General features: G+C 41.7%; 1 protein-coding gene across 4 annotated transcripts in view; it reads left to right on the top strand.

Moving 5' to 3' along the window:
* The window catches only part of slit2 (slit homolog 2 (Drosophila)), a 134,943-nt gene that overhangs the window by 35,960 nt on the left and 71,685 nt on the right, over positions 1-27,298 (top strand). For 2 of the 4 annotated variants that reach the window (XM_026303065.2, XM_026303066.2), the window contains exons 1-3: positions 16,627-17,602; positions 18,520-18,591; positions 20,364-20,435. In XM_026303065.2, coding sequence (XP_026158850.1) covers positions 17,400-17,602; positions 18,520-18,591; positions 20,364-20,435 — 347 coding nt within the window. In that variant the 5' untranslated portion in view covers positions 16,627-17,399. Of the gene's footprint in view, positions 1-12,838; positions 13,046-16,626; positions 17,603-18,519; positions 18,592-20,363; positions 20,436-27,298 lie in introns of those variants that run through there. The other 2 variants (XM_033325227.1, XM_026303064.2) reach the window with 2 other exon arrangements.

Genomic DNA, 27,298 nt, shown 5'->3' on the forward strand with positions numbered 1-27,298 from the left:
GCGCAATGTCAGACTGATATGTGCTTTACATTAGTTCTGTTTGATGTCTCCATCAGAGGCCTCTCTCCTCCTACTTCAACACTACTGTTTGATCTGAACCAATATGGTCCTGATCACTCTGCCTTTGTTTACTTTCAAAGACACTTTTCATTTCTCCTTGTTTCTCTAACCCTCGCTCACCCACTCTCACTGTCACTCCTGCTCTGCTTGTTCTGCCTGTGTGTGCGTGTGTGCAGGTTTGAATGTCTTTTGTTCTCTGAGCAGATGTGTGTCAGAACAAAATGCAGAAAAGTCAAAGATGTTTTACATCTGTACAGCTGTTCTATGTTCTGGGTTTTATTCCCTTTTCGGGAATTTCCTTCTTATTAAATTTGAGCAAAAACTCACTTCTGCTCCGGACATTTTTGTGAGGTCCTGATTAGAGATTATGATTTTGATTTGAAGGCAAACATGTACTTGCGTTTGAGGCCAAGTGTGGATATATGGTTTAATCCTCTGCTTAATCAAATGTTAGGAGGGCCTGTATGCGTCCACATGAGTCTCACTCCCACTGCTTGTGATCAGTCCATAGAGGATGGATAATGTCCAAGATCTATGCTCATATCTGCCAGCTTTGAGTTCAAATGCATTTATACATATATGACAGTATTTCTCATATTGTCTTCATGATATGTCTGTTTGCATGTTTTATTAACCTGCATTGCATCACGCACTCACAGCCCCCGACTGACAACGTACACAGCACTTCTGACTCCCAAGACAAATCTGTGGTCCCCTGTATCCTGCAGAGATTTTCTCCACTAGTAGCACTACCCGAGCAATGTTTTTACGTGTCTCCATTTTGTTTGTATGAGCTCAAGGTCAAAAACACACATGTACGTGTGTTAGCACGTGGGCGACGTGGTACACATTCCTCTCGTTTCACACTACTATCAAGGAAAAGTTTGGCAGCAAAGGTGGGTGTACACAATTCACAATTTAGAATATTCCTGATTTGCTTTGAATATTTATGAAAAAGAAAATATAATTGAAGTTGTTTGTCAGACCTCAGACCTTTACACAGTTTTTTAGTTGGAATTGAAAATATCGCATGGTCACCTGGCAGGTCTAAGTATTTAGTTACCCTAGAAAATGACAGAGCTGAGTTAAGGTTTTTATGTTTTGCTGCAATATAATATATTGATTTTTATGTAATATATAGTACATTTATTAGCATACATTTTAACATAAGCAGATCCCCCACAAAGCCCTATATACAGAGGCTGAGAGAATGAAGACCACCTACAGACATAAACCCACGGGAGTATTTGTTTGAGAAAATACTGTAATAGAAAGACACTGAGCAGTCTACGAGGTCTACGGCCTCTGCCATGATCTCAGGTTGGGGTTTGGTTATGACTGTGTTGTCACAGTGATGTGCATGTGTGAGCCTACGTGTTTTAATTCAACCCACTTTTCCCACTGTTCAAACGGTTGGACTCCTGTGATGGATATTCATTTAGCCTTTAAAGTGAAATTCTTTCCATCTGTGACAGTATCTACTGTATGTGGTACAAATTAAGAAATCCAGTGCGTAATTAAGTAATTCTACTGAGTCAGACTTTATACATTTAGATGTTTAAATCATCACTGTCAATCATCTTACCACATTTCTGTAATGAAAGCCACCCAGTGGAGGCCCGAGTGCTGATTAGATTGGATATAATTAGGTCATAGGAGTTTCAGATAATGAAAGTCAGCATTACGCTGCTGTCGTCCCGTGTGCTCAGAGTCCAGAGGGACTGAAACGGGCCTGTTAAACTTTATTAGAGTGAACAGACTTCCTGAGACCTCAGCACAGTGAGTTTGGGAGAGAGTCCCACAAACAGAAGCCATAAACACATAAACAACAGCTTATTGTCTCTATGAGTGCAGGAATGAATGTCACTGTTTCTCGCTTTTCTTTTGGATAGTGATAACAGTGAGGTGAGAGACTTTTTTTAATTAGGAGGTAAGACTTGATTATATTTAAAGCTTAGTGTTTGTAGTTTTCAGCTGTGGATTTTTCAGACTTGCAGTCTTGTGATGGTTGTTGCTAAGTAACTTAATGATTAAATGGCAGCAGATTAGAAGCCTCCTGATCATTCCAGTACTGTGGAGAACATACTTAACACCAAGCATTCATTGGATCTCAAGATAGGCCACCACAAGTGACAACCCCAAACATGATTTAATTAAATTTTCATAAATATGTAAGCGTCACATCAAAGCAATACTGTTAATTTGGAGCTTTGGTTAGCTATAAAATTGTATTTCAACATTTTTGTTTCAACGTTTTCAAACAAATAAGGGAAAAACTAATTGTATTCCTGATTAGAATATTTCAAACCTTTCATGCTGTTATAAACAACTCTATAAGTCATCTGAACAAGCAGGCTATTGCAACCCATAGTTATGTTTTATTGTTAGATGGCTCCTAGCAGCCGTACTTAATATGACAGTGAGGTAACATACAGAGCGACAAAATGTGTGTCAGGAGAAGGTCGGGGGACAAAACACTTTTCAAAATAACAGACTTTTCATTATTCATTTCTGGTGTTTAACCAATAACTTGATTATTAGAACTATAATGACAAAGCCCCTGTAATGCTAAAGATGTAATAATTTGAACCCAAAGCATGATCTTTTCCTAAACTTAGCCAAGAAGCCATATTCAGGGGTAGGGACAACCAGACGTGTAGTTAGTTATAAATATACCCTAATATGTTTTGTTCAATGTATGTTTTTTAAACAAATTGCCTGTTGTAAATGAGTTGTATATGAATGTAAACTCTATGACACAGGGTTGCATGCAGGCAAAATAAGGTGCTGCAGGGTGCTGTGAGGCGGAGATGACTCGGTGCTTGTCAGGATTGATAGTGTGAAAGCACCTCAGTTCCATCCATCCTTCCATCATCTATACCCGCTTATTCCTTAACCAGGGTCACAGGGATCTGCTGGAGCCTATCCCAGCTCTCTTTGGGTGAAAGGCAGGGGTACACCCTGGACAGGTCACCAGTCCATCACAGGGCCACATAGAGACAAACAACCTCACACACTCACACTCACTCCTATGGGCAATTTAGAGTCACCAATCAACCTGACATACATGTTTTTGGACTGTGGGAGGAAACCAGAGTATCTAGAGTAAACCCACACAAGCACTGCCAGAACATGCAAATTCCACACAGAAAGGCCACGACCTTCTTGCTGTGAGGCAACAGTGCTAACCACTCAGCCATCATGGTGCCGCACCTCAGTTCATTATCATATTTATTAAAAAGCATCTTTGCTTTCACGATGACACAGTTCTGTCTTCATAAGCTCCATCATAAAGAAAAATTCATTTCCACCACTGATCTTTAACAGAATAAAAAGGATTCACTTACATCTGCTGGAAAGAAACTTGAAGTACATCCATAGTGACATACAGAGCACCAGCTGAAAATGATTCATCAGAAACAGTTTTAGCCGTAAACCATCTGTCTGGATATGACTCGACATCTGTGCTGATGTGGGCTGTAACAACATCGCTGTGTGATCACTGTCCTGATTAGCTGCTGCATCTATCACTGGGTGTTTAGACGGGCCGAGCAGCTCCGCTGATGGACGTGAGGTCACTTGCCTGTTCAGGTGCTGAGGGGATGGAAACATGTGCAACACACATAGCCTGCAGACACAGATACCTGATACCTGATTAATACTATACATCACAATTGCATGAATACTACACAAAGCAGTAATCAGAAAAAGATTCTTTGGCAACAGGATACAGTAGGTGACAGGCATTGCATTACCCATGCTGTGACGTTTTTTCCGACTGTGTGATAAAGTTTGTGATGGTTTTGCTGTTTACTTTTTCTCATCTGTCAGGGGGCTGTCAGGTCATAGCATGCAGCGTTTTTTCTCATGTTTTTCACATTTTTCTCACGCTGATCACACCCACCTGCAATTTACTTATTAAAATATAATTAACATCCTTGATGTGATTTGGGAATAAATTCAAGTCATGGGCTTTTTTTTTTTTTTTTCAATATCACTGTTTGTATGTGTGTTCATCTATAAGAGCACAATAGAAAATCAGAATTAGGTTTAGAAATATTTTTATAAAATTATAAAATTGCATGGTATATATATCCCTATGGATGGCTTCCATTGTCATCAAATAAAAAAGAAAAATGTATGTTTCCTTCTTTTTCAATCTGTTCTAGGTATTTGGGGAATATATCATGTTTTTTTTTTGCCAGAGAAAGAACAACCAGGCTGCAGGTGCTGTAAAATAATTCATGCAAGATTTCAGATGTCAGATGTAATGTTTGTTTTAAGTGAAGTTGTTGCAGATGTGTCATCTCTGAGATAGATCAGTGACCTGCCCAGAGTGTACCTCACCTTTTGCCCAAGACTAGCTGGGATTGACTCCAGCATCCCAACGACTCTCTACAGACCAAGCGGTATAGCTGATGGATGGATGTTACAGATTATTACTTTAGGAGACTTTTGCACGCTCTCTCTCTCTCTGTCTGTGTGTCTTTCTTTATGTGTGGAATCAGCAGCAGCAGGTGGAGGTCTGTGCATCTGCAGCATTTTGGAGCTGACAAATCACCAGAGCCTCATACTGATGGCTCCACTCACTCTCCCTGATCTGGGAGTAATCATTTCCTGTGATTTGGGAATATTGTGTCATAGACATCACACTCTGTCTTTGTTAATTACTTGTGGACTATGTAGTGTATTGTGCATTGTGTGGTTATGTTTTCCTTCTGTCGTTCCACTCTAAAAGACATGGAAGTAATTTGCTCTTGATACGTGCTAAGTGTAATTGTTTTCTGAATAACCTGCAAACAAACTGTTTTGTGGGGTTTCTCTTCCATTTTTCTCTCCCTGTCTGTCTCTGTCTCTCTTTATTTCTCTCTTTCTGTCCTATATCTCTCTGCGTCTCAGTGTTTTTCTCTCCAAATTGTTTCCAGAATGTTTGTTTGGAGATTTGTTGAGTTCTCCATCACACGCAACCAGGGTTTCAGCCAAGGCATTCCCCTCCATAGACAAACACACGCTTACACACAGGCTCATTAGAGCCTTCAATTCCACCCTTGTGATTTCTTTACCATGTCACTGTATGGTCAGTGTGTATATCAGTGTGTGTGTGTGTGTGTGTGAGGCACACCAGTCTGTTTGTGTTAGGCACGTTTCTGAAGAGAGGATAATGAGAGTCTGAACTTAGAATAGATATCTATTAAATTAGCCAGTTTTTTTTTTATTACACACACACACACACACAAGTCATGTCTCACTTGTGAGGACACTCATTGACATGATGATGACAAACTGTCAACCCTAACCCTAACCATCACAACTAAATGACTAACCCTAACCCTACTTCTAACCCTAATCCTATAGAAAGACGTGTACACACACGTTTTCAGTCCTTCCAATGACAGCTTCCAAGTCCCCATAATGTGAGCGTGTAAACACAGTTTTGTCCCAATAATGTGAGTAATATTAATCACACTCCCACTGGATCCCAGTGTTTGTATTTGTGTTGTCATGGTGATGCCACTTGCTCTTTGTGTCTCAGCAACAGCAGTGAGAAAGGTGCGAGGCCACCCTTCCCTTTCGTCCTCTCACACTGCTCGGCTTTGCCATCTATCATTCTTTCTTATCGCCTATCTTCTTTGTGTCCTCCCGACCTGACTTTCTTACCTTTTTCTCTCCATTTCTTTGCTTTTAAGGCTCATTCATCTCAGGAGATGTTTCTCCTGCTGCGACTCCTGTAACCACAAAGGAGAAAAATATTACATTTCCTTTAATTTACATTAGTTACCAACTGTGCATTTCCTTCCCCCCTCTTCTTGCACTTCACTGAGGCGATAGTTCGATAGGTCACGTCTTATGCTCTCAGTAGGAATTCAATTTCCCATCATCCACTTCACACTGTGCTGAAACCTTCCTCACGCCGAGCTTTGATAAAAGGTCTGGAGCGAGAGATGAGATCTGACAGATGAGAAAAGAGACAGAAGAAGATACTGGGCGAGGCCTATAGATGTGGTGACACTTATGAAGTGCCGTTTAGGGAAAGGTGGTGGAGGGAGAGGGAAGGAGGGAGAGAGAGGTTGGACATCGGGAAGGGAGGGACTGTAAGGTGCTTTCCCATTTCTAGTCTTGAATTCATTGTTTGAAAAACATGTGGTCTGAATCTGTTTTGAGGCAAAAGAAGGACAGGATCACACAGTAGTACTTTGCACACACGCACACACACACACACACACACACACATTCACAAACATTCAGAGTCCACTTATAGCATATGAAGTAATGTCCCGCTTCGAGTGGGAACAGATAATGTGCAGCAGAAAATCCAAACCAGTGATGTGAATGCAAATGGCAAATTTTTATTGTCTTTGCATCTGTGTGTGCATGGACATGGCTGTCCCTGTGCAGTTGTGTGTGTGTGTTTTTATAAAAATAACTTCAGTAACATACACATAACAAGCCCCAACGCAGCTTGTCAGCTCTACAAGTTTTCTTTAAAGTTTGGCGACACAAAAATGCAGCTTAACTGTTCCCAATTAATCAGCCAATCAGCTGTTTCCTTTAATGATGCTGAGTGGTAAAGGCCTCTGATAGGTGCAGACATGACTGTTTGGGAATGCTAATTGGTTAATGGCGTTTTTCCCCAGATGTTTCATCCCTTCACCCCCACCCCGTCTCCTCACGCATACACACACACACACACGCTCCTACCTTGCCCTCTGTTCCTCATCTGGTTTCAATTGAGAAATGAACTAGTGCCACAACTTCTCGCCTCCTTTTCTTTGTTTCTCTCTCTCTCTCTCCCTTTCTTTGTTTTGCTCAGCTACCTTTTATCTCTATGTTCGTCATCATCATGTTTTTCTGCACAAAGACAAGGGGAAAACCGAAAATGTCATTCATGACGAGAAAATAGGGTTTCCACTGAGGTTTCATTAAAATGTACAAAACCTTCCATACTGCCAGTAAAACGTTCTATTGTACACTATTATACATCTGTTTATTATGTTGGAAGTGTTCTCAATATTTTTATTGCATACAATATAAATATAATGGATAGATTTTGGATCAACCAGCAAACTCATTGTATAGCCTTCTTAGTTGCCTGTAGTAACTCACACCATTCTTTTATTTTTGTATTTTTGAAATACTAACAACCTCCCTTTCAACAAAATTAAACATTTTCTTTCTTGCCTTTAATATCAAACATTATTATTTCATTTTATTATAGATGTAAATAAAGCTCAGTTGGCTACTGGTAACCATAGTAGCAATTTTCTTGGTTTGTCATCCACTTCTGCTTAACTTGAAGCTTTTTTCTTAAGTATACATTATGGTTTAAATTTAGACATAATTAGAAAAGGAGCAGCACACAATGCAGTTTTCCTCTATCTATCTATCTATCTATCTATCTATCTATCTATCTATCTATCTATCTATCTATCTATCTATCTATCTATCTATCTATCTATCTATCTATCTATCTATCATATGTTCAATTTCTACATTTCATTAATTTAAGACAGTCTAAAATCTGGAGCATGTGAATAAAGGTAAAGCTTAGAGAACCTCCTGTAATTCTGCAGGTGATATTTTGGAAATCGCATCAAGCTTAAGCCTGAGGATGACTCACTGTAAGAGCATGCCTCTAAAGAGGAGTGGAGATGAAAACTTGGAAAGCGTTTTAAGCTTGTGGAAGAACAGAGATGACAAGAGCCGGGGATTTCTCAGGGGTCCTTTGGGAACATTGTGTTTTTATTTTAACCTGTAATCAAAGTTTTTTTTTATATCATATCAGAACGTAGTCTCTCCCTGGAAAGCAATTTCCTCTAGCAGCCAGGGCCATTAGGAGGAGAAAATTTGTAAAACTTTGATCTGCATACCTTAAATTGCTTGTAATCCATCATGTTAAACAATACCTGTTTGAAATTTCAGAGATAAAATATCTCAAGCAGAAAAGCTTTATTTGATGTGCCACTGTTTGTGTTTGTATACATCCATGCATGAATCCCATTAAGAGCATGTGTGTGGCGGAGCCTTCGAGCTGTGAATATTCATAGGCTATAAGTGGTTATGAATGTGTTGAAAGTGAATTTCAATGGCCACATTATGAATCATGCCCAGCAAAGGAGCTCATTCAGAAGCATCTGTTGCCTGATGCCATTGCTGCCAAATGTGTGTGTGCATGCGCATGTGTGTGTGTGGGGAGGGAGTTTGTGTGTTCTTCTATATATTGTGTTCATTGTGTGAAAGCATGGGGAGTGTTCTGTCTAAGTAGATGTGTGCCAAAAGGGGCCCAAAACCCTGTAGGAGACCCTTATCTGTGTGTGTGTGTGTGTGTGTGTGTGTGTGTGTGTGTGTGCGTGTGCGTGTGTGTGCGTGTGTGTGTTTGTGTGTGCGCGCGCAGGAGACTTTCTGCATTGCAGAGGTTCGAAGCAAATGTCACTTTTTGATTTAGTGAAACTGTCGGTTCCTCTATTGCCATGAAGTGTGTGAGCGTGTGTGTTTCCTTGCATCAAAAGAAGAGGATATGAAAGGTGAATGTCATTCTTTGATGTAAAGCTTCCCACTGTTAGACTTCAGCTTCAATCAACATCTTAACTGCAACACTCTCACACACACACACAGCAGTGCAGCCACTGGTCCACATTGAAGAATTCACAGTGAGAATTTAAACAGACAGAGAAGACAAAGAAGAGTCAGAGGGAGAAAAAAAAGAGACTAATTTAGATCGATGGTGGTGCAGCGACCATCATCCAACTCACCTGTTTATCTCACTACAAGTGTCTGGAGTTGTGCTTTGTGTGTGCTCAAATGTTTATATCTTGGTGTAGTCGTAGGGGCTTTACTTGAGTGTGAGCGTGCATGTGATCATTTACATGATCACACAGTGAATTTGGCAACAGACCACCAGTCTACCATCTGCTACAAACAGTGCACGCAGAGTTAGTGCATGAGTATGCACACACACACACACACACACACCTGTCAATCTGTTTTGTTTTGTGTGTACAGTGTTTATGGTACGCCATGCTGACTTGTTGGATTCATTTTATGATTTGAGATGGTTCCTGATTAGGGGAGAGACAGGATATTCCAAAAAAAGCCATCATTAAATATGACATCACCCCCCCAGACACACACACAAATATACACACACTTAATCTCTAACACACACAATATAAGAGAGCAAGTACTGCATAGCATAACGGTACATTTCCTGCATTTTTAAGTTTTGATTATTTATTGATTATTGCTTCATGTGTGCGGTGAAATATGTGTGTGAGTGTGTGTTCTTTTAGCAGAGGTGTCATAATAGCTCCCTGCTGTTCAGACCTCAATTAACCCCCTGCAACTGCACAGCAGAGACAGAGCAGGAAGGAGGGCAGAGGGAGGGGAGGATAAAAGAGGTGACTCGAGATGGTGGCACATCAGTGATAGAGAGATTGAGAAAAGTGTATTTCGTGTTTGGTAAATTTCTCTCACCCTGAAGAGTTTTATTCTTCCCATGTGCTTTTTCATCTATCCATCTACACCCTTGCCCCCCTGTTAGTCCAAGAGGCGCCTGGGGGCAGATGGAGAAACTGAATTCAGGAGCAGGTCTTGTACAATGGCGGGTTGAGCCCGCTTTACAATCCCTGAACGTTGAGTGGATGGCCTGTGAAAGCCACAAGCCCGGAGGCTTACTTAAATACGAGCAATTCGCACACATACATATAGGGAAGAAGCTTTTTACTTTATATTAATGGTAATACTTGCAAATCAAGACCGTTTCACAAAAAGTGGCTTGAGACAATCTTTCTAAATCTGGCTCAAAGCCTTTGGCTTGTGTGTGAATGTGACCCTGTAGATGGCAGTGACATAGATGGAGTTAGTGAGGAAAGTGACTTCGAGTGACCGTAAGCAAAAATCAACACATTCTGTGCCAGTTAAAGCTGCTCGAGTGTCCATTTGTGGATGTGACAGCCTCATTCTATTTCAACTTTGCTCAGAGTCTTTGTTCGATCTGTCCTTGCTCATAAAGTTGATAGAGGAAAAGTAATGAACTTTTATGCCATTAGCTTCACTGGCATCATTTTCCTCCTCTCAGCAGTTGTGCCAATAAAACATATTTGAGCTGAGGACAGCAAACACAGGAGGAGACAAACACGGACAAACACACGCATATGCGATTACACCCACACAAGCTGCACATATTGGGACATGAATCTACTCTAACTTAAAATCAGAGTACAGCACTGTTACTTGCAAAGGTATACAGGCGTTTGTAAAGTAAGTATATGCACAAAAACACACAAGCATGCACGGCCACACACACATTGACACCAAGGGGAGACGAGGGTCAGACAGGACTGATTGTCTCTTCCAGTCGCTCCAGAGAGCATATTGATTTTTCCCACACTCCTCTTTCTACACACCTCCCTCTCACTCTCTCGCCTCCTCTATTTCTCTTTCTTTCTCTCCAAAGGACCCTTCATATTTTTCTTTCTCTCCTGTCTCTCTCCTGTTCTTGAACTCCCCTCTTTCCTGTCTCTCCTTCCATCCATCCATCCCACTCTCCCTCTTTTTTCTGTTTTTTTTTTTTTTTTCCAGGCTTTTGTCCTGGACTTGCCTCAATATTAAATAGGACTGAACTTTATACTTCGGATAACTTGAATTTCTGCACAGTGCAACAATGAAATATACCTCCAAAGGTGCTATGGATACAGACACCACGAACCATTTCGATGCTGCGTGATTTACCTATGCTCCCCCTACTCCACTCTCGCAGGACGCAGGACTACACACATTATTCCTCGCATCTGACAGAAAACAGCCCTGTCCTATAAAACTCCATCTGCAACAAGACTCCTGCCCTTGTCAGAGGATCATATACTGTGTCAGTATTTAAGACCCATTTCTTCAGCACAGCTTACAACCTACTATAACTCATTCACTCACTTCCCACTGCTCTAGAACTGCTGGGTACTTTCTTATCAAACTGGGGCCCTATTTTGTGGTGCTCTTTTTGGCTTCACTCAGGTTAGTCCTGTTTTTGTTCTTCGGCACTTTAGCAGGAACAAATCCTCCATCACATTCCTGCAATATGAGTGTGATCAGAACCGAACAGATGACCTATCTACAACCTGGACACAGATGCTTAAGTATTGCGTATGTGTGTGAATATGAGTCTTTCAGAAAGCAGCATTTTGTGGTGCAAGTTATTAACACCATGTAACTTTTCACTGATTCTGCACGCTAGAAAATCTATGACAGAAAGATGTGAAGAGAACACGTTTTTTATTCTTCTCAGATCACTGGAAAAACAGCAGAGAAAAAAAAAAGAGAAAAGAAAACAAGACAGAAAAAACAAGAGAAGAATCTCCGCTGGTATTTATTTATAATCTGTTCTGCCTGTTTCCACTTGCTCACTGTCACCTAGACTACATCTTCCCCAATTTGGCGAGACAAGGGATATATGGGATATATTCTATTTCCCTCCTAATCTCATCTCGGGTTCAGCAGTGGGTTCAGACAGATGTTTAATCTGTTGTCACAACAATGCTCCTCAACAAGCCAGCTCCACACAACTCACAATTAGTTTCACACACATGTTTATCTTGTACTTATGGGCTATTTTAGGATAATGGCGCTTGAGTTGTTTTGGTCCAGGTCCATGGAAAAGCCACAGTCAGTAGCTTCGTAGCTGTGCTTAAACACACAAACACTGAGGGGTAATTGTGTAAAAGGATTAGAATGGCTGAGACTCTATTGTTGCGCCATGTGTGGAAATATGCAAGACTGTCATGTCTGGTTGGATACCTTCTTCTTGTCATTGTTAAACACACATTCAAATGAATCACACAGATACAAACACGTCCACCCAGACAGTTTAACCTCTTTTTTTTTTCATTTTGATTGTATAGTAGAGATATAGGCAGGAAATACAGGGAGAGAAACATTTTGATGCTATAATATAATCACTCAACTAAAATTGTAATCAGAGTAAATGAATTCAAATTTCTCTCCAGATATTATTGCGTGTGTGTGTGTGTGTGTGTGTGTGTGTGTGTGTGTGTGTGTGTGTTTTAGCTGCAGTTAGATATTGTGGAGAGCAATAAATTAGGTCTTGTTGTGACAAGCATGTTATAGAAAGTGAAGAAAAAAGGTTCTTTGAGTTTGCGGTATGGCTGTAGCTGGTAAAGCAGGTTGGCTCTTCATTGTTTGGAGAGGCTGGAAATTGGAGCTGCAACTTTCCACAGGTTGAAGTTTCATTGAGAAGCTCTAATTTTTCTTATGTGTGTGTGTGTGTGTGAAAGGAGGAAATATATACTATGATGTGGCATGGTAGGGCATCGGTATGCATCAAGTTAAGTGCTTGTCAAATAGCCAGTCCCGGTCCCTGCCCAAACACACTTCAGGGGAATGCATCCGGCAATCACACTCACTTCTCAGAATGATTGCTCAGGTGTGTTGAGGTGAGGAGCTGAGCAAAGCGACGACATAAACGTCTTTGATGAGAGACCATCATTTTGTAATTTGAACAACTGCTTTTTGCCCAACTTTGACTGTGGACTTTCAGCCAAACTTTGTTTCAAACACACACCACATTTTAGAGTCTGATAAATTACTGTTATCCATTGATTATGTTCCGGATTATCTTAAAATGAACAACAAATAAACTCCGAAGCGACTGGAATACTGCGCTACAGATTATATTTTTTCAGTAACTGTCAAATCATTTGGGAAGTCAAATGAGTTTTCCTTGAGCTGTGCTGTATTTATAGAGTGCTTTCATCTCTTTGTCTTTCAGATGACATGTAATGAAAAAAATATTTTCCTTCATATACACAAACCTGACATGAAACCAGACACACCTTTCTCCAGAGGCAGAGAAATGGAGAGTTTCCAACATACCAGCCACTTCTTGAAATCCTTTTCACCTCCTCAGCATCTCCCAGGGCCTCAGCGTTTGGGTGTGTGAGACAGACAGCAGTGTCTCAGTCCCATCAAAACAAAGGTAACCAGCCACTTACACACCTCAGGGCCTCAATCCAGTTTCAATACACTTAATGGATGGATCATATCAGCATGAAACTGGCAGCTGGGAGTGAATGAGGGAGGAGGAGTTTTTGTTTTTAATATTGCTGTCTGTGTGTTTTGGTGTGGCACTGTGTGTTCATCCCACACTGTCTGTCTGTGTGCGTGTGTGTGTGTGTCTGTGTCTGTGTCTCAGTGCAGCTGTGTAACTAGCCCCTCTGTTGACAGTGCCAGTCCAAACACAAACACCATTGGCTTTTAATGATGTGATTATCAGGCAACACACACACACACACACACACACAAATACAAACAACATGGATCTGATGAAGACAAACCCACAACAGATTTGATAAATGCGGTTAATTAATACATAGATGTAATGAACTCTTTGAAATTCTATCTGTTTGTGTGTCTGCCTGCTGCACAGTGTGAACTCGTGCCTGTGCATAAATGAATATTTGTAAGATGGAGACCAGTGTGTGTGTGTGTGTGTGTGTGTGTGTGTGTGTGTGTACAGTAGGACAAACACTGAGCAGCATGTGTCTCAGTAGCAGTTGTCCAGAGGCCAGGTGTCTGAACTGACCTCTGCACACGCACACATTTCCCCCCTCCCCATCACCTTCAGCTTTACTGCACTGCCATAAAGCAAAGATAACACAAACAGCTCCTAAATAAATCAGCAGGTTAGAACTGTATGAACCTCACAGCCGACAGACAGATTTATTTCTCATTAGCAGCTCTGTAATATCCAGCATCACTGGAGATTTTTTGTTTTTCCTTCAGCTGTAAATTTAAGAATAAATGATTTAATTTTGACCTCACATTTACAGCATGCTTCCATTTCTTTAGTTTAGGGACCTGCGTAGTTTGAGATAGGCAACAATGATTAATTGTTCTTAGTTTGTTGTCTCTTTATTTATGATCAGTGTTTTTAGTTTCATGCTCTTGTCACAAGAGATAAATTGATGTAACACAAACAGCCTGATGGGACGTAACTACTGAAATTAGTCAGAGCGTTGATTAAAGGATGATACTTTCAAAAAGATCCACAGTTTGTTATTTTTGACTTTGACACCTAAACGTGATTTAAACTAAAATCACATAATTGCATCTATTTTACTGTGGTGTGACTGTAAAAACGGAGCACTGGCTTTGAAGATGTTCTCCATACTCGGTTTATGAGAAACGTAATCAAGTTTGTCAAGTTTTACCTGTCTTCCTTGACAATGCCAGTGTTATCTGCTGTAACATCCTGAGTTTGGAAAAAATAATAGCTTTTTTGTTTATAGAGGATTAATGACAATAGCGTTTTATGAGAACAGCTGTAAGATGCAACAACCTCACAAGTACGACTCTAGATGCTCTCCATCTTGTAATTTCGCTATCATTATCTATGGTATGTTCAGCCACCCTGAGGGAGCCTTCCTTTGTTACTTTTCTGTTTTGCTTTTTTGGCCAAATTGTAAAAGATTTTATTTAAATTGAACAAACTGAACATTTTTTTCTTCTATAATTCACAGTAAAACACTAATTCAGACCAAACAACATATGATTGGCAAAATGTAATGTTTTTAATAATTGTCCAGTCACTTACAGAAAACCACCCCCTCTCACCGGATAAGATTTGTGTAGGCTTTAGGTGTAATCTGAGGCAGTCGTGTAGGTGTGTGTGTGTGTGTGTGTGTGTGTGTGCATCTGTGTGTGTGTGTTTCTGTATCTGGTAATACTCACATTGTGAAAACGTTGAAATTTAGGGTGAGGACTTGGGTTAGGGTTGGGCTTTGGGTAGTAGTGATTATGGTTAAGGAATGAGTGTAATTCAGTGTGAAGTCCTCATGAAGGATGAAAACAACTGTGTGTGTGTGTGTGTGTGTGTGTGTGTGTGTGTGTGTGTGTGTCCGTGAGCGTGTGGAAAGGCAGGTCAGGTTAGGCTCTGTCTAAACAGGCCATGTGCCCTGAAGCCGTGTTGTATTGCAGGAGATAGGGGTCACCCTCCATCTCCTCCCCTCTGCTGGCTCTCTTGTTTTATTTTTCTTCCCGGCACTTCAGCTATGATACGTCATCAACGTCCTGCTTCTGCATTTCTCCTCCTTCTACGCCATGGCCGTCCCTTGAACGTGTCTGTTTTCTTGCTCTGCCTCCCCTCCTTTATTTTCATATTGTAATTCTTTGCTTTATCTACCGCTCCTCAGCAAAAATTGTGTGTTTGTGTTTGGGGTAGGGTTGGGGACACAGGGGAGAGAGGAAACAGTATAAAACACACACAGAGTGCACATAAGCATACCAATCACACACAGCTGTTTGTATTCTGTCTCGGGAGCCAGAGAGGGATCAGGAGAAACAGAGTGACAGAAAAGAGAGAAAGAAGACCATGGATTAGTCATCTCCTTGAGATGTCGCTGATTTTTAATGAAGGCTAAACATTACATTCCTGGACACTTTAACAAGAGAAAAATCCCACAAGATGATTCCCCCAAATCACTTTATTCATAAAGCACATTCTAAAACAGCTGTTTTTAATGCAGAACTAAAAAATAATATGCAGGACAACAACACAGATGGAGAACACACACCAGGACAAAACACAAATAGCAATAAAAGAAAACACATTTTGAAAAGAAACACCTTAGCAGGGAGTAGAATCTTGGATCCACGACATTAAGAGCATGAGCAGCCAGACAGCAACATCAGTTCCTAAAGATACCAAATCACAAGTCCATCCAACTGGCTCCATAAATGTTTATTATTTCATTGATCAACTTGATTTACAGGCTCTGGGGTTTTTTTTTTTTTTGTCTCCATTATATGTTTCAGTACTAATTAGAGCTGATCACATACTGTATATACTGTCATTACTAAGTCTACTAGTAAATATTTGCAAATGTAAGTCTGTCTGCAGCAGGTTGCTACTTGTTGATTTGAATATTTGTTGATTATCATAAAAACACGTTTCTCAAAGTATTCTGTTAATTGTGGAGAGGTGTCAGACATGTAGTACTTATGTCTACACTATAAAGTCCCTTCAGTTTACTCATTTCTTTCATCTACTGTAACATAGCTTAACCTTATTTAATATAACTTAGTTCATATACATTGCAGTTGCTCCAGAAACTGAAGAGAGGTCATCCTGCTATCACAATAACAGCAAGTGTGTCCATCATGGGTGTCCCGGTAACGTGTCCTTCAGCTAAAGACTCTAAGCATTTTTGGTTGCAAAAGAGAAAGAATATGCCTTAAATGTGTATTCAGCCGCGGAAATTTAAAGAATCAGATGGGGTTTTCCTCATTTTCTCCACAGGCTATTAGATGTCACCAAGAAGCTCTGCCGTGGTCCCGACGCACGATAAATAAAGATCAGGTGACCGGGACACTGCAGTGAAAATGAGAGTCCCCTTCCGAGGTCAAACTGTTGCTGCTTGACTGACGGCCAGTTGGAAACCTGCTGCTACCTTGAGGGAAAACGCAGTGTGTTTGTGTTTGTGTTTGTGTGTGTGTGAAGAGGGAGAGACGGAGAGAGAGAGAGAGAGAGAGAGAGAGAGAGAGAGAGTTGCCAGGACAGACGCAGTAGCAGACGTGCCCGCTCCCGTCTCTTTCTCTCTCACACACTCTCGGGAGCAGCGCTTTGACGCACCACGCAGAGTTGGATTATAGTATTGCGCTCTGGTCTTCCACGGGTCTTTTTTCCTCCCTCATGTTGCCTACACCCTTGCCATTTACCAGCAATTGATATATGATCGGAATCAATATCTCTCCACCACGGTGACCTCTACTGAGCTTTTGGGGAAAACCGAGCTTTGCAGCTGCTTCTTCGCCAGACGCGTGTTGTGAATTAATAACCAAGACAGCCTCACCTGGAGTGTGTGTATGCACTAAAGTGTGTGTGAGAAAGTGTGTTTCTCTGGATCAGGTCAAGGATCGAGGTGTTTCACAGGTTTGGTTCCACACATATATTTGCATACACATCGCACACCGGGGGGATTTGGACACCGCATGCCGGGGACATGTGGAAGTTTGCGCCGCTGTAGCGCAGCCAGAGAGCCGGTCCGCCGCCTCGACGACCTCCCCTCTCCCTGCCAAGGGGGAACCAAACTCCCGGTTCACAGCCTTCGCACATCCAAACCTCTCTAAGAAGACCCAAATGTAATTTCAGAACAAGAAAATTTCAGAAACGCTCATCTGCAAAGGGAGGACAGCGAAAAGGAGGACGATATCCCATTGCGTACAGAGTTTGGTGAGCTCTTTTAGGGATTTCACGGCTTTTATTTTTTTTAACGCCCTTGTATTTTCTCAGTATTTTGTGGGTCTCATATTGGCCCCCACTTGCCGCAGTGATGGTGGGAGCTCTGAGCCCCGTTGGCCCTGGCCGCTCCCTGGCAACTGCGCTGGGGCTCCTGGTGACTGTTGTGGTCCTGTCCAGCGGAGCGGACGGCCAACCCTGCCCGGCCCCGTGCTCCTGCACCGGGACTACAGTGGACTGTCACGGCCAAGGGCTCCGCAGCGTGCCCAGGAACATACCCCGCAACACGGAGAGACTGTAAGTACCGGGAGGGGTGGGAGGGCAGCGCAGTACGGATTTTAGCTGCGCATAACATTTCCTAACAATTTGGACGATTATCCCAGGGAGAATCACAATCAGATTCTTTGTGAGGTCAAATAACAAGTGTGCAATGACCTTATTTTATGGAATTTTAACTCTTTATATTATGTATGAAAAAAACAAAAAACTTTGATTCTCCTGTAGGGGTTTAAAGAGTTTACGGCAATCCTACCACACTTTCTGGTATTGGACAGCCTCACTGATGTCTCCCCCAGTGTTTTTATGATCATATATGTCCCTTAAATTGGGATTCGTGTTGTTGTTACATTTGAATATTTCCTTTAAACTTCATGCTGGTAAGAATATTTCTCTGGGGCCACATCTTAACAGCAAAAAACGAGCACTTAGCACTACTCTTTTAACTGTCACCTAAAACCAGCCGATGGGAAATGTAGTTTTTCCTGTAAAAGATTACACGTCGCATTCGGTTGTATTATATGTGAGGACGCGTTTAGGCCTATACAGCTGAAGTTAGGGCCACCGGCTGTGGTTGTGTTAGTGGTTTTGCACTGTTGCATTAGCGCAGCCTCCTTAGACCACATCGGTTTGTCTAGAGACCAGCAAGTTAATCAAAAACGGATTTGGACAAGTGGGCTTTGAGTTAAACAGGCCGTATTTTCTTAGACAAAGACCCCTTGATGAAATTAAAAATTGCCCCAAGTACTGCAGCAGCCGCCGATCCTCTCAATTTCTCTGACGCTCAAATGCCAATTTCTGCACAGACCACGGCTCACCAAGTCCAAACAAAAAAACCCTTCAGCAGACCCCTCACCTGCTTTGCCCTTGTTTTTTTTAAATTAACATATCATATCCCATGCACTTACAGTCTCTTCTTTACCCATTTCTCTGTGTAGGGATCTGAATGCAAACAACCTCACTAAAATCACCAAGGCGGATTTTGCAGGACTGAGACATCTGCGAGTGTTGTAAGTGGCTTTTATCTCACATTATCCTTGCTTTTCCCCTTTGCAGATGTAAAGGAAACTATAAGACAAGCACCACCTTGCATATACAACAACTTTCCCTCCACTATGATCACCACAACACATGGATTTAGCGCTTTTCCTATCCGGCACCAGACACGTCTAGCTCTGGAGCTGCGGCATGCAGCACTGCACCGTCTAGTCGTGAGAAGCGAGGCTTTCGTAAAACTGAGCCTGGGCACAACAGCAGTGGCACCTGTTAATGCCGTCGTGTTAATCTGCCAGTGGAAGTGTCAGGAGGGGCTTATTTTAACCACCGGGCCCCGGGGCCCATGTGCTGGAGCGATTAAGACGATGGCGAGTAAGTGATGGAGGGCAAAGGGGGAAGGAGATAGTGGTCATTAGGTGTAACTGCGGAGTGGAGGAATGCGGCTGGAAAGGAGGGAAGGGTGGAAGGAAAGGAAAAGGAGACAGTCAAGTAAGAACAGGTTTCTTACCTGGGATGAATCCAGGTTTAGAGTTCACCTGTGCCAACACTAGGAGAGGGATATCCTGCAGTTATTGTGTGAGAAAGTGTGTGTGTGTGTGTGTGTGCGCGCGCGCGCCCACGCGCACGTGTGGTATTCAGTCACTGAAAGTGAATGGCAGGGAATACACATTGTTGGAATTCCTCCAGAGATTATGTCCTTAATTGGGTGCGTGTGTTTATGTGTGTTCTCCAGTCTCCATGCTCGCTGTTTCCTGCGCATTCTATCTGAGTGCGCTCACACACACACACACACACACACTATCAACCATTTGCATTTCACTTAGCGCTGCAACAATTAGTCTTTTAAAAAATCAAGACATTCACTGGCAAGTATGGAGTCACCATTTTGTGTGTATTTTTTTACGCAAAAATGCCAGAAAATGAAGAAAGAAGAAAGAAATGCAGCAAAAGATAATTAGCAAATTAATTTATAATGAAAAAACATTCATTGAAGTCATAATTTCAACATATATGGTTGTTAATGTGCACATGTTCACAGCCTAAAACTATGCACAGCTACACAGCTGTATTACTGGGACTCATCCTTCTTTGTGAGGGTCAGATGCTGGTCCCTACCATGTAGCTCATTACATTTTAGGGTGACTATTTGGTTTAAGGCTAGGCTTGGGTATGTGTATGAGTTTTTGTGTGTGCTTGTGTGTGTGTACGGCTGGCTACTTGGCTTTGTCAGCACACTGCTCCTGGTGGAGTTGTGCTATTGTAAGTGAATGAGTAGTCACAGCTATGTGGTTAGATAGAAAGTAAATTGGATGATAGATGAGTCCCTGTCCAAGTGATGGGCCAGTTTTAAAGTCGATTCTGGGCTCTATCGACCCGCTGCTGATTGGCTTCTCCCTCTCTTTCTCTCTATCTTGCTGTTTCAACATTCTATCACTTTCCATCTCACTAATGTGTTCTTCTTCTATTTTTTTTACACCCACTGTCACCTATCTTCCCCATCGCTCCCTCGGACTCCCCTTCAATGTCAACCTCTTTGGCCACCTTGCACCATGGCTTACCCCCTCATTTGCCTTCTTTTCCCATTCTCTCTCTCATCTGAGGCCTCGTCCAGCCATCTTCCCCTTGTACTTTGGCTTCTTACTGTTTCTACGCACCAATCACTCTGTCAGCTCTCATGCTTTATGTGTCTCTCTATCACTCCCCCTTTTTCTCCCACTCTTCTTTTGTTCTATGTTTCTCATTGTCTCACTCTCTCCTGGTGTTTTTTTTTTTTTTTTTTCTGCAGGCAGTTAATGGAGAACAAAATCACCACGATTGAGAGAGGAGCCTTCCAGGACTTGAAGGAGCTGGAGAGGCTGTGAGTAATATTGTTGTGTAGCCATTTTATACCTTAATACATTAGCAGCATTCATGCACAAACACGTGCCAGGCAAACACATGCTCATTTTCACATAGGTGCATGGACTTCAAAATATAAAGCTATATAACAAATTAACTCAAAGTGTTGTTAGAAAGGAAATGTGCCAACCATAAGCTGCTTCAGTAGTTCATCAATTCTCGAGTCTGTAAAGCTCCAATGGAGAAATGAACATCCTTCCTCCAAAAGATGTTCCCTCATTTGGTGTTTTGTTGATGGTGGGGTGGATCTTTGAGCTGCAGATATACTGTATGATAAGAGCAATCATGGAGCTTCACAATGCAGGTCCTATCGTAGGAGATAGGGTTAATGTCAGTACAATGTCAGATGCGATATGAATTCCTGGTGTTTTGTAGCACTCTATGTAAAGATAAAAAAATTAGACGTGATCAACTTGTCGTCCATCAGTGCTGCTCTCAACTAAAAAACAAGCTTTGCTGTTTTTTGGAAGATTATAAAAGAATGGAGCCAGTGTATAACGCAGCCAGAATTTTGATGCTTTCTTTAGTTGCTGAAGTATGAAATCAAACATTAGTAGACACGTCTAAAGTGCAATCTCAGACTTACTGTTTTGGAGTGAAGGTTTTGCTCATGACTGTCTAACGTTCATCAAGTGATAGACCTAAATGTGCCTGTTCAAAGTCTGCTATAGATATTCAATCATATCAATCAGTCATCCTTGTCAGTCATCCCTTCTGCCTTGTGTGGAAGCATTTCTTATGTTTATACACTAATTTATTCAGACTTTTCCTTTTATTCATCTCAGCTGTATGCCTTCTTTGTTATTTAACATGACTGTCCTGATATGAGACAGCCAACATCTCAGTCCAATAGGACATTTTTGAGCCCAAGTCACAGGGCAGCAAGTGAGGAGCTTCCAAAGGTTGTTACGGTGCTGGCCTGGAATCACTGGTATTCAGCATCCAACCCTAAGGCAATTATGGCATAATTAAGTCTTGGTAGACTGAGAGAGAGCAGGACAGAAGGGGGATGTGAACCCCTGCCTGGTGATATGTCCATTGTGTCGACTGACAAGTTTGCTTGATGTGTGAGCTGTCCATATACATGTGTGTGTTTGTGTGTTATGTAGCCTGATTGCCAGCCAGTGACACACAGGAATGCAGCAGACTGTGACTGTGTCTGAGGAGGCTTAGAGACAAGCTTTTAATTAAAGATGCATAAAAATCCTCATTGCTTACACAGACGTTTACAAAAACACAGACATACCTGTACGTACACAGATATAGCCAGCAGCACACATACACAGACGTACATAGTAAAGTAGTAAATCAGACGAGAGCAGCTAATCTTTTTGATTGCTGTTTTGGGTAAATTCTTCAGGAGTCATTCGGATGAAAAAGATGAAATATCATGATTCCGTGGATGCTTTTGTCTCGGTCGTGTTATGGTTGGTTTCTCTCAGCTCTATGCTGCACTATAGCTCCTCTTTGTTGACAGAGAGAGACGCTCTGTGGACCACTATGGGGAATCTGCAAGTGTTTCTCATGCAACCAATGCTGGGTTCTGTCCAGATAAGCAGTTCTGGGAATTCCTGTGTGGAGCTGTAGACAAAGAGGCCAATATTTAACTGGTTATGGTCCAGCTTTAAAGTTTGATTGTGGTTACCCAATGTACAGAGAGATAGTACATGCTGGTAAATATGGTCTCTCACTCACATGTACAGTACAAGCGAAACTGGAGATATTCGGAGATAAAGTCTGTATGGTTGTTTTGTCATCTCTCTCCCTCTGTTTTGTCTGTGAAGCCAACAAACTCTTCTGACTGTGGCTGTCTCTCTAACACAACATGGCTGCTTTATGTTGCCTTCGTGAAGGTTTTCAACCGTAATTCAGTGTATGTGGCGTGGCATGTTCACAAACACAAAGATGGAGTCAGTTATCCCCCCCGCAAAGACCCCGGACAAAGGCATGTCTCCGGAGTCTGGAGTGTGGGGGCTCGTTTCAAAGACCTCTATCCACTTGTGGGCCAGTGGGGGCCTGCTGGGCACCACTGCCCAGAGGAGAGGGCCCTAAGCTGGGCTGACAGATCCACAGTGACTGCCCCCCACAGAGGTGGCAAACGGTTCCCCTTCTCATCCTTTTTTTTTTTTTTTTTTTTTTTTTTTGCGACAAGCCCTGCAGGACGGGGCAGGGTGGGGTCAGGTGTGGGGCAGTAGCTTGGGGGTAAGGGGTTGGGGGTGGGGTAGATGGTTGAAGGAGGTGTGGAGGAGATAGGCATGTCACAACACACTTGCATGTACAGAAACACATGCATGGGTATGGAGACACTCATGTATGCGCATTTATTTATGCAAGGCTGCTTTGTCACTTCTGGTTTTATCTTGGTTCTTGCCCCCTCCTCAAACCCACTCTATCTTTCTTTCATTTGTTCTTCAACCTCTCCTCATCTTTTCCTTCCATACCCAACCAGCTCGTTCCCTCTCTCTCTCTATTGTTCTGTGCATGTAGGAATGCCATCCATTCTCCCCGTGGGTGCAGAATAGGGAAGAGAGGAGTTCCCGATCCTCTTATCCTCTTCTCACATTTGACTGGTTTATAGCCCCTATCTAATTCAAAGCCTGTGAGATTGAAAGAGATAACAGCCACAGACATGCAGAGAGAAGTGAAACAGTAATTACAGGTATTGAGACAGTGATTTCAGAGAGCAGCAGTGAGATAAAGCCTCAGATAATTAGCCAGTAATTGAGTGATCACATTGTCAAAGATAATTTTACCAGCGATGAGTAACTGTAGAGCTGATTACAGGTACTGAGTGCATCTATCAACAGTGACTACAAGCTGGATAATGAAACCTCAAACCAAGTGATTATGTTGTAATATGTGGACAATCAGAATAGCAAAAGATCATTTTACCCAAATAGGTGGATATGGAATTTTATTTTTAAAGCTCTGGATATGTGCTAAATTATTAACTCCAAAGTTTGTGAGTGATGACATTGTTCTTACTGATCATCTTAGGCCAAAGTTTAAAATGTTTTTTTTTTTCATTTTTATTGAGCAGTGGAGCTTGAAATTACCTTTACTGTGAAGACACAAAAAAACATTTTTACTACAGCAGTTCTGTTTAAAAAGTCATTCGTGATAGATTTTCCAGGGTGCCTGCCTGGTGTGAGTTGCGCTCTGCAGCAGACAGCATTTGTTATATTAGTTAGCTCAAAGTTTGAGGAAAAAGCTCTCCAATACTGCTGAGTTGGAGTGATTTTTGGTGATAGCAAAGGAATTTACACTCCTGGCGAGAAGACTGGATTTCTGCATTGCTGTGTTTTGGGGCAGAGATGGTATCTGTCATTAGTGTTTAAATAACAGATCAGATTAGAGTGTGTAAACCTTTGGTGGATGATGGGTCCTGGTTCACTTCAGATACAGTAGCTGTGAGCCAAATACATGAACTGCTGGACTAGAGACAGTATGCGCGCGCGCACACACACACACACATACACATACACATACACACACACTGGTCAGTTTGCAGTGTTCCTAACAGTTGTGGAAATGTCTACAATGTTTAGGTTATAACTGTGGTAACAGCAACAGCACTGTGTGTGTCAGTTTGTGTGACAGGTTGTTAGCACAGAATTTGTATTGTGGCATTAATGACATCGGTGGAGTAATATTTGGTTTTTGAGATGGTTTGTTATTTCTTTTGCACCTCGAGTGAGGCCGGAGTACACATCTATGAAGCTCTTGGGTGTTAGGACTCTGTGTGTTTTTCTGTCTTCTCCATTTGTGTAGCTGTGCATGTGTGTATGCACAAAGATTTGGCACACTGTACATGTTTGCGAGAATGTGTGTGTGTGTGTGTGTGTGTGTGTGTTTTTACTGTGTGGTTTGTGGCTCTCTAGCGTCTGTTTATGACTGCAGGGATTATCACCACGCTGCACTGTGACATTAGCTTGTTGGAGTGACGCTCACACCTCAGACTACTGGCTACTCAGTCTTCATTCACTTTCAGCCAGACTTTGACTAATGAGACATGACTGTGGACTGCACACACACACACACACAGTTTTGAATGAAACAAACTACTAAACCACTACAGACAACTACATTATTTCAGTCAGAAGCAGCCACACCTTGCACACTAGAGGTGTTCAGTACAATCACAAAGAAATCTTTAAACCAAACTGACTGAACTGCTGCCCTTTGTCAGTGAATGATCGGTAGCTCCTAGCAGTGCAGCTCCCCTCACTGGTGACTGATGTTACTTCAGTCTTTGATATACAGTATGTTACTGTCTTAAATTCTTTCAAACCACAAAAGCCACAGAACATATCGTGGTTTGATTGCTCTCCTACAAATATTTGGCTAATGAGCTATTAACTATGCCAACACTTGTTGTACAAGCCTGGTTTTTTTAATGAACTAATTCTAACAGGTGCATACTGAATTTACTTGTGCACTGAAATTCGTATCAAAGGATGAAGTTTATTACATTAAGAAAATCTTCCAACTGTCCTGTGAAGTTTTTCTAAACCAGAAAAAGTTCTATTTACATTTACACCAAAATGTATTTTATGTATCGCTGAGGTAAAATAAATGTGTTAGAAAACTAACATATATATATATATATATATATATATACACTGTGCATGTGTCTATGCAGAATGACTCGCCTTTTTATGTCTTTCTGTTACCATCACTTGAAAGTATCATTGACTGGAAAGTGTATTGCATGTGTGTGCATCCTTGTGCATTTGCAAAAAACCCTGAGAGTGGTCAAAACTTTCTGATGTAAAAGGCATAGTCCATCCATCCATTATCTATACTGCTTATCCTATCGAGGGCTATGGGGAATCTGGAGCCAATCCCAGCCGATTCAGTTGACAGAGTATATGTCTAAAAGGATTTCTGGTAAGTAAATAAGTTGTAATCCAGCTTTTTATTTTAAGTTCAATAAATCATCAGCACCTTTCACCTTCTTCAGCATGCATGGCAAGTAGAACTGAAATAATTAGTTCAATGGCAGACAATTAATCAGCAGCAATTTTGATAGTCGACTAAAGGTTTATGTCATGTATCAAGCGAAAAAGAAAAACATTCTTCAAATCAGAGGATTGGCTGTTTTTAATAATAAATTAATAAAATTAAATTATTAATAAAGTCTATATTAGAGGGCAGCACAGTGGTGAGTGGTTAGCACTGTTGCCTCACATCAAAAGGGTTCCTGGTTCGAAACCCAGCAGGGGCCTTTCTGCGTGGAGTTTGCATGTTCTCCCCGTGCTTGCATGGGTTCTCTCTGGGTACTCTAGTTTCCTCCCACAGTCCAAAAACATGTATGTCAGGTTGATTGGTGACTCTAAATTGCCCATAGGAGTGAGTGTGAGTGTGTGAGGTTGTTTGTCTCTATGTGGCCCTGTGATGGACTGGTGACCTGTCCAGGGTGTACCCCTGCCTTCCACCCAAAGAGAGCTGGGATAGGCTCCAGCAGATTCACCCTAAATAGGAATAAGTGGGTATAGACAATGAATGAATGAATGAATGAAGTCAATATTTTTTGACTGCACACTGCTAGTCACCAAAACACACAATCTGATGATGTCACTAAATTATGCTGGAGATTTTCATTATTTTTGGACATTTTAAAGGCTAAACAATCAATTGGTCAAACAGTAAAATTATCAGTAGATCACTTAATAATAAAAATAATTTTTAGTTGCAGCCCCAGTGATGGCCAACAGGGTGAGGGAGGTTCCTTATTGGTTATGGAGATTCTTATCATAAGCTATAATTTATTTGCACATTAGTTGTAATATCAGTGCCATTGTTTGAGCATCAGATAATCTGCAAAAGTAACATTCATGAAATGTAACCTCAAATCACAACAGTTTATGACTACTGTAATGCACATGCATAATCAAAACAAAACGGAATAGTTTACATTTGCAAAATTTCTTAACCATCTCTCATGTTACTTTGATTATGGACCTAAAATGAGCAAGATATAATTGATTTCCCAAAGAAAGTGCATTTAATTGCACCAACACCTTAGAGAAATCAAACTGGTTTTGATCTTTGTGTCTTTACTTCATTCTCCTAGTCTCCTAGTCTGACAGCATTGCATCTATTTTAGGAGGATGAGCTCATACCCTCTCTCTATCATTCCTCCTCCCCACCTCCACACTCTCCCAGGGGAGGTCTAGCCCACTAACGGGTGCTCATGGCTGGGCAGGACCTGTTGGGGGGAGTGGGCCTCTCCGCGGGACCACGTGGGGCTCTTAGCCGCCTGAGCTGGTGCTAACGGAAGAGGAGTGAATAATTCAGAAACATCATTTCTCCGGGGCGTTAAATATTTAAGAGCCCTCTGATGTAACTGTGGAGTGTAAATGTGTGTGCATGTGTTTGAGCACATTCATATATTTGTGCACTTTCGGGTGGAAGATGGACATGGAGGGTTGATGTTATTTAAGGCGAGTCCACTGTGGCCTATGGTGAAGCAAAAAGAGGTGAAAGATGAGGGTTGAGAGGAAAAAGTCATTGAGAGATTTACAGAGAGATGCTTGGAGTTTTGGATGCAGATGGTGACAGGTTATTGCTTTGTTGAGCAAAGTTTGTGGCAATATGGCAATCAATATGTGTTTGTTTGTGCAAGTCATACAAACCGCACATTATTAGCCAGGGCTTTTGCAGTTTTCTAATGAGTTTATGTCATTCTTCCTTCATTCTGCCTCCATCCCTCATGTTCTGCTTCCCTCTCTTCATTCCTGTCCAGTAGCAGCCAGCACAGCATCACTCTGTGGGTCTGTCAATGTGTGTGTGTGTGTGTGTGTGTGTGTGTGTCTCAGG

This window comes from Mastacembelus armatus, chromosome 1 (assembly GCF_900324485.2).
Source record: "Mastacembelus armatus chromosome 1, fMasArm1.2, whole genome shotgun sequence".
Lineage (NCBI taxonomy): Eukaryota > Metazoa > Chordata > Actinopteri > Synbranchiformes > Mastacembelidae > Mastacembelus > Mastacembelus armatus.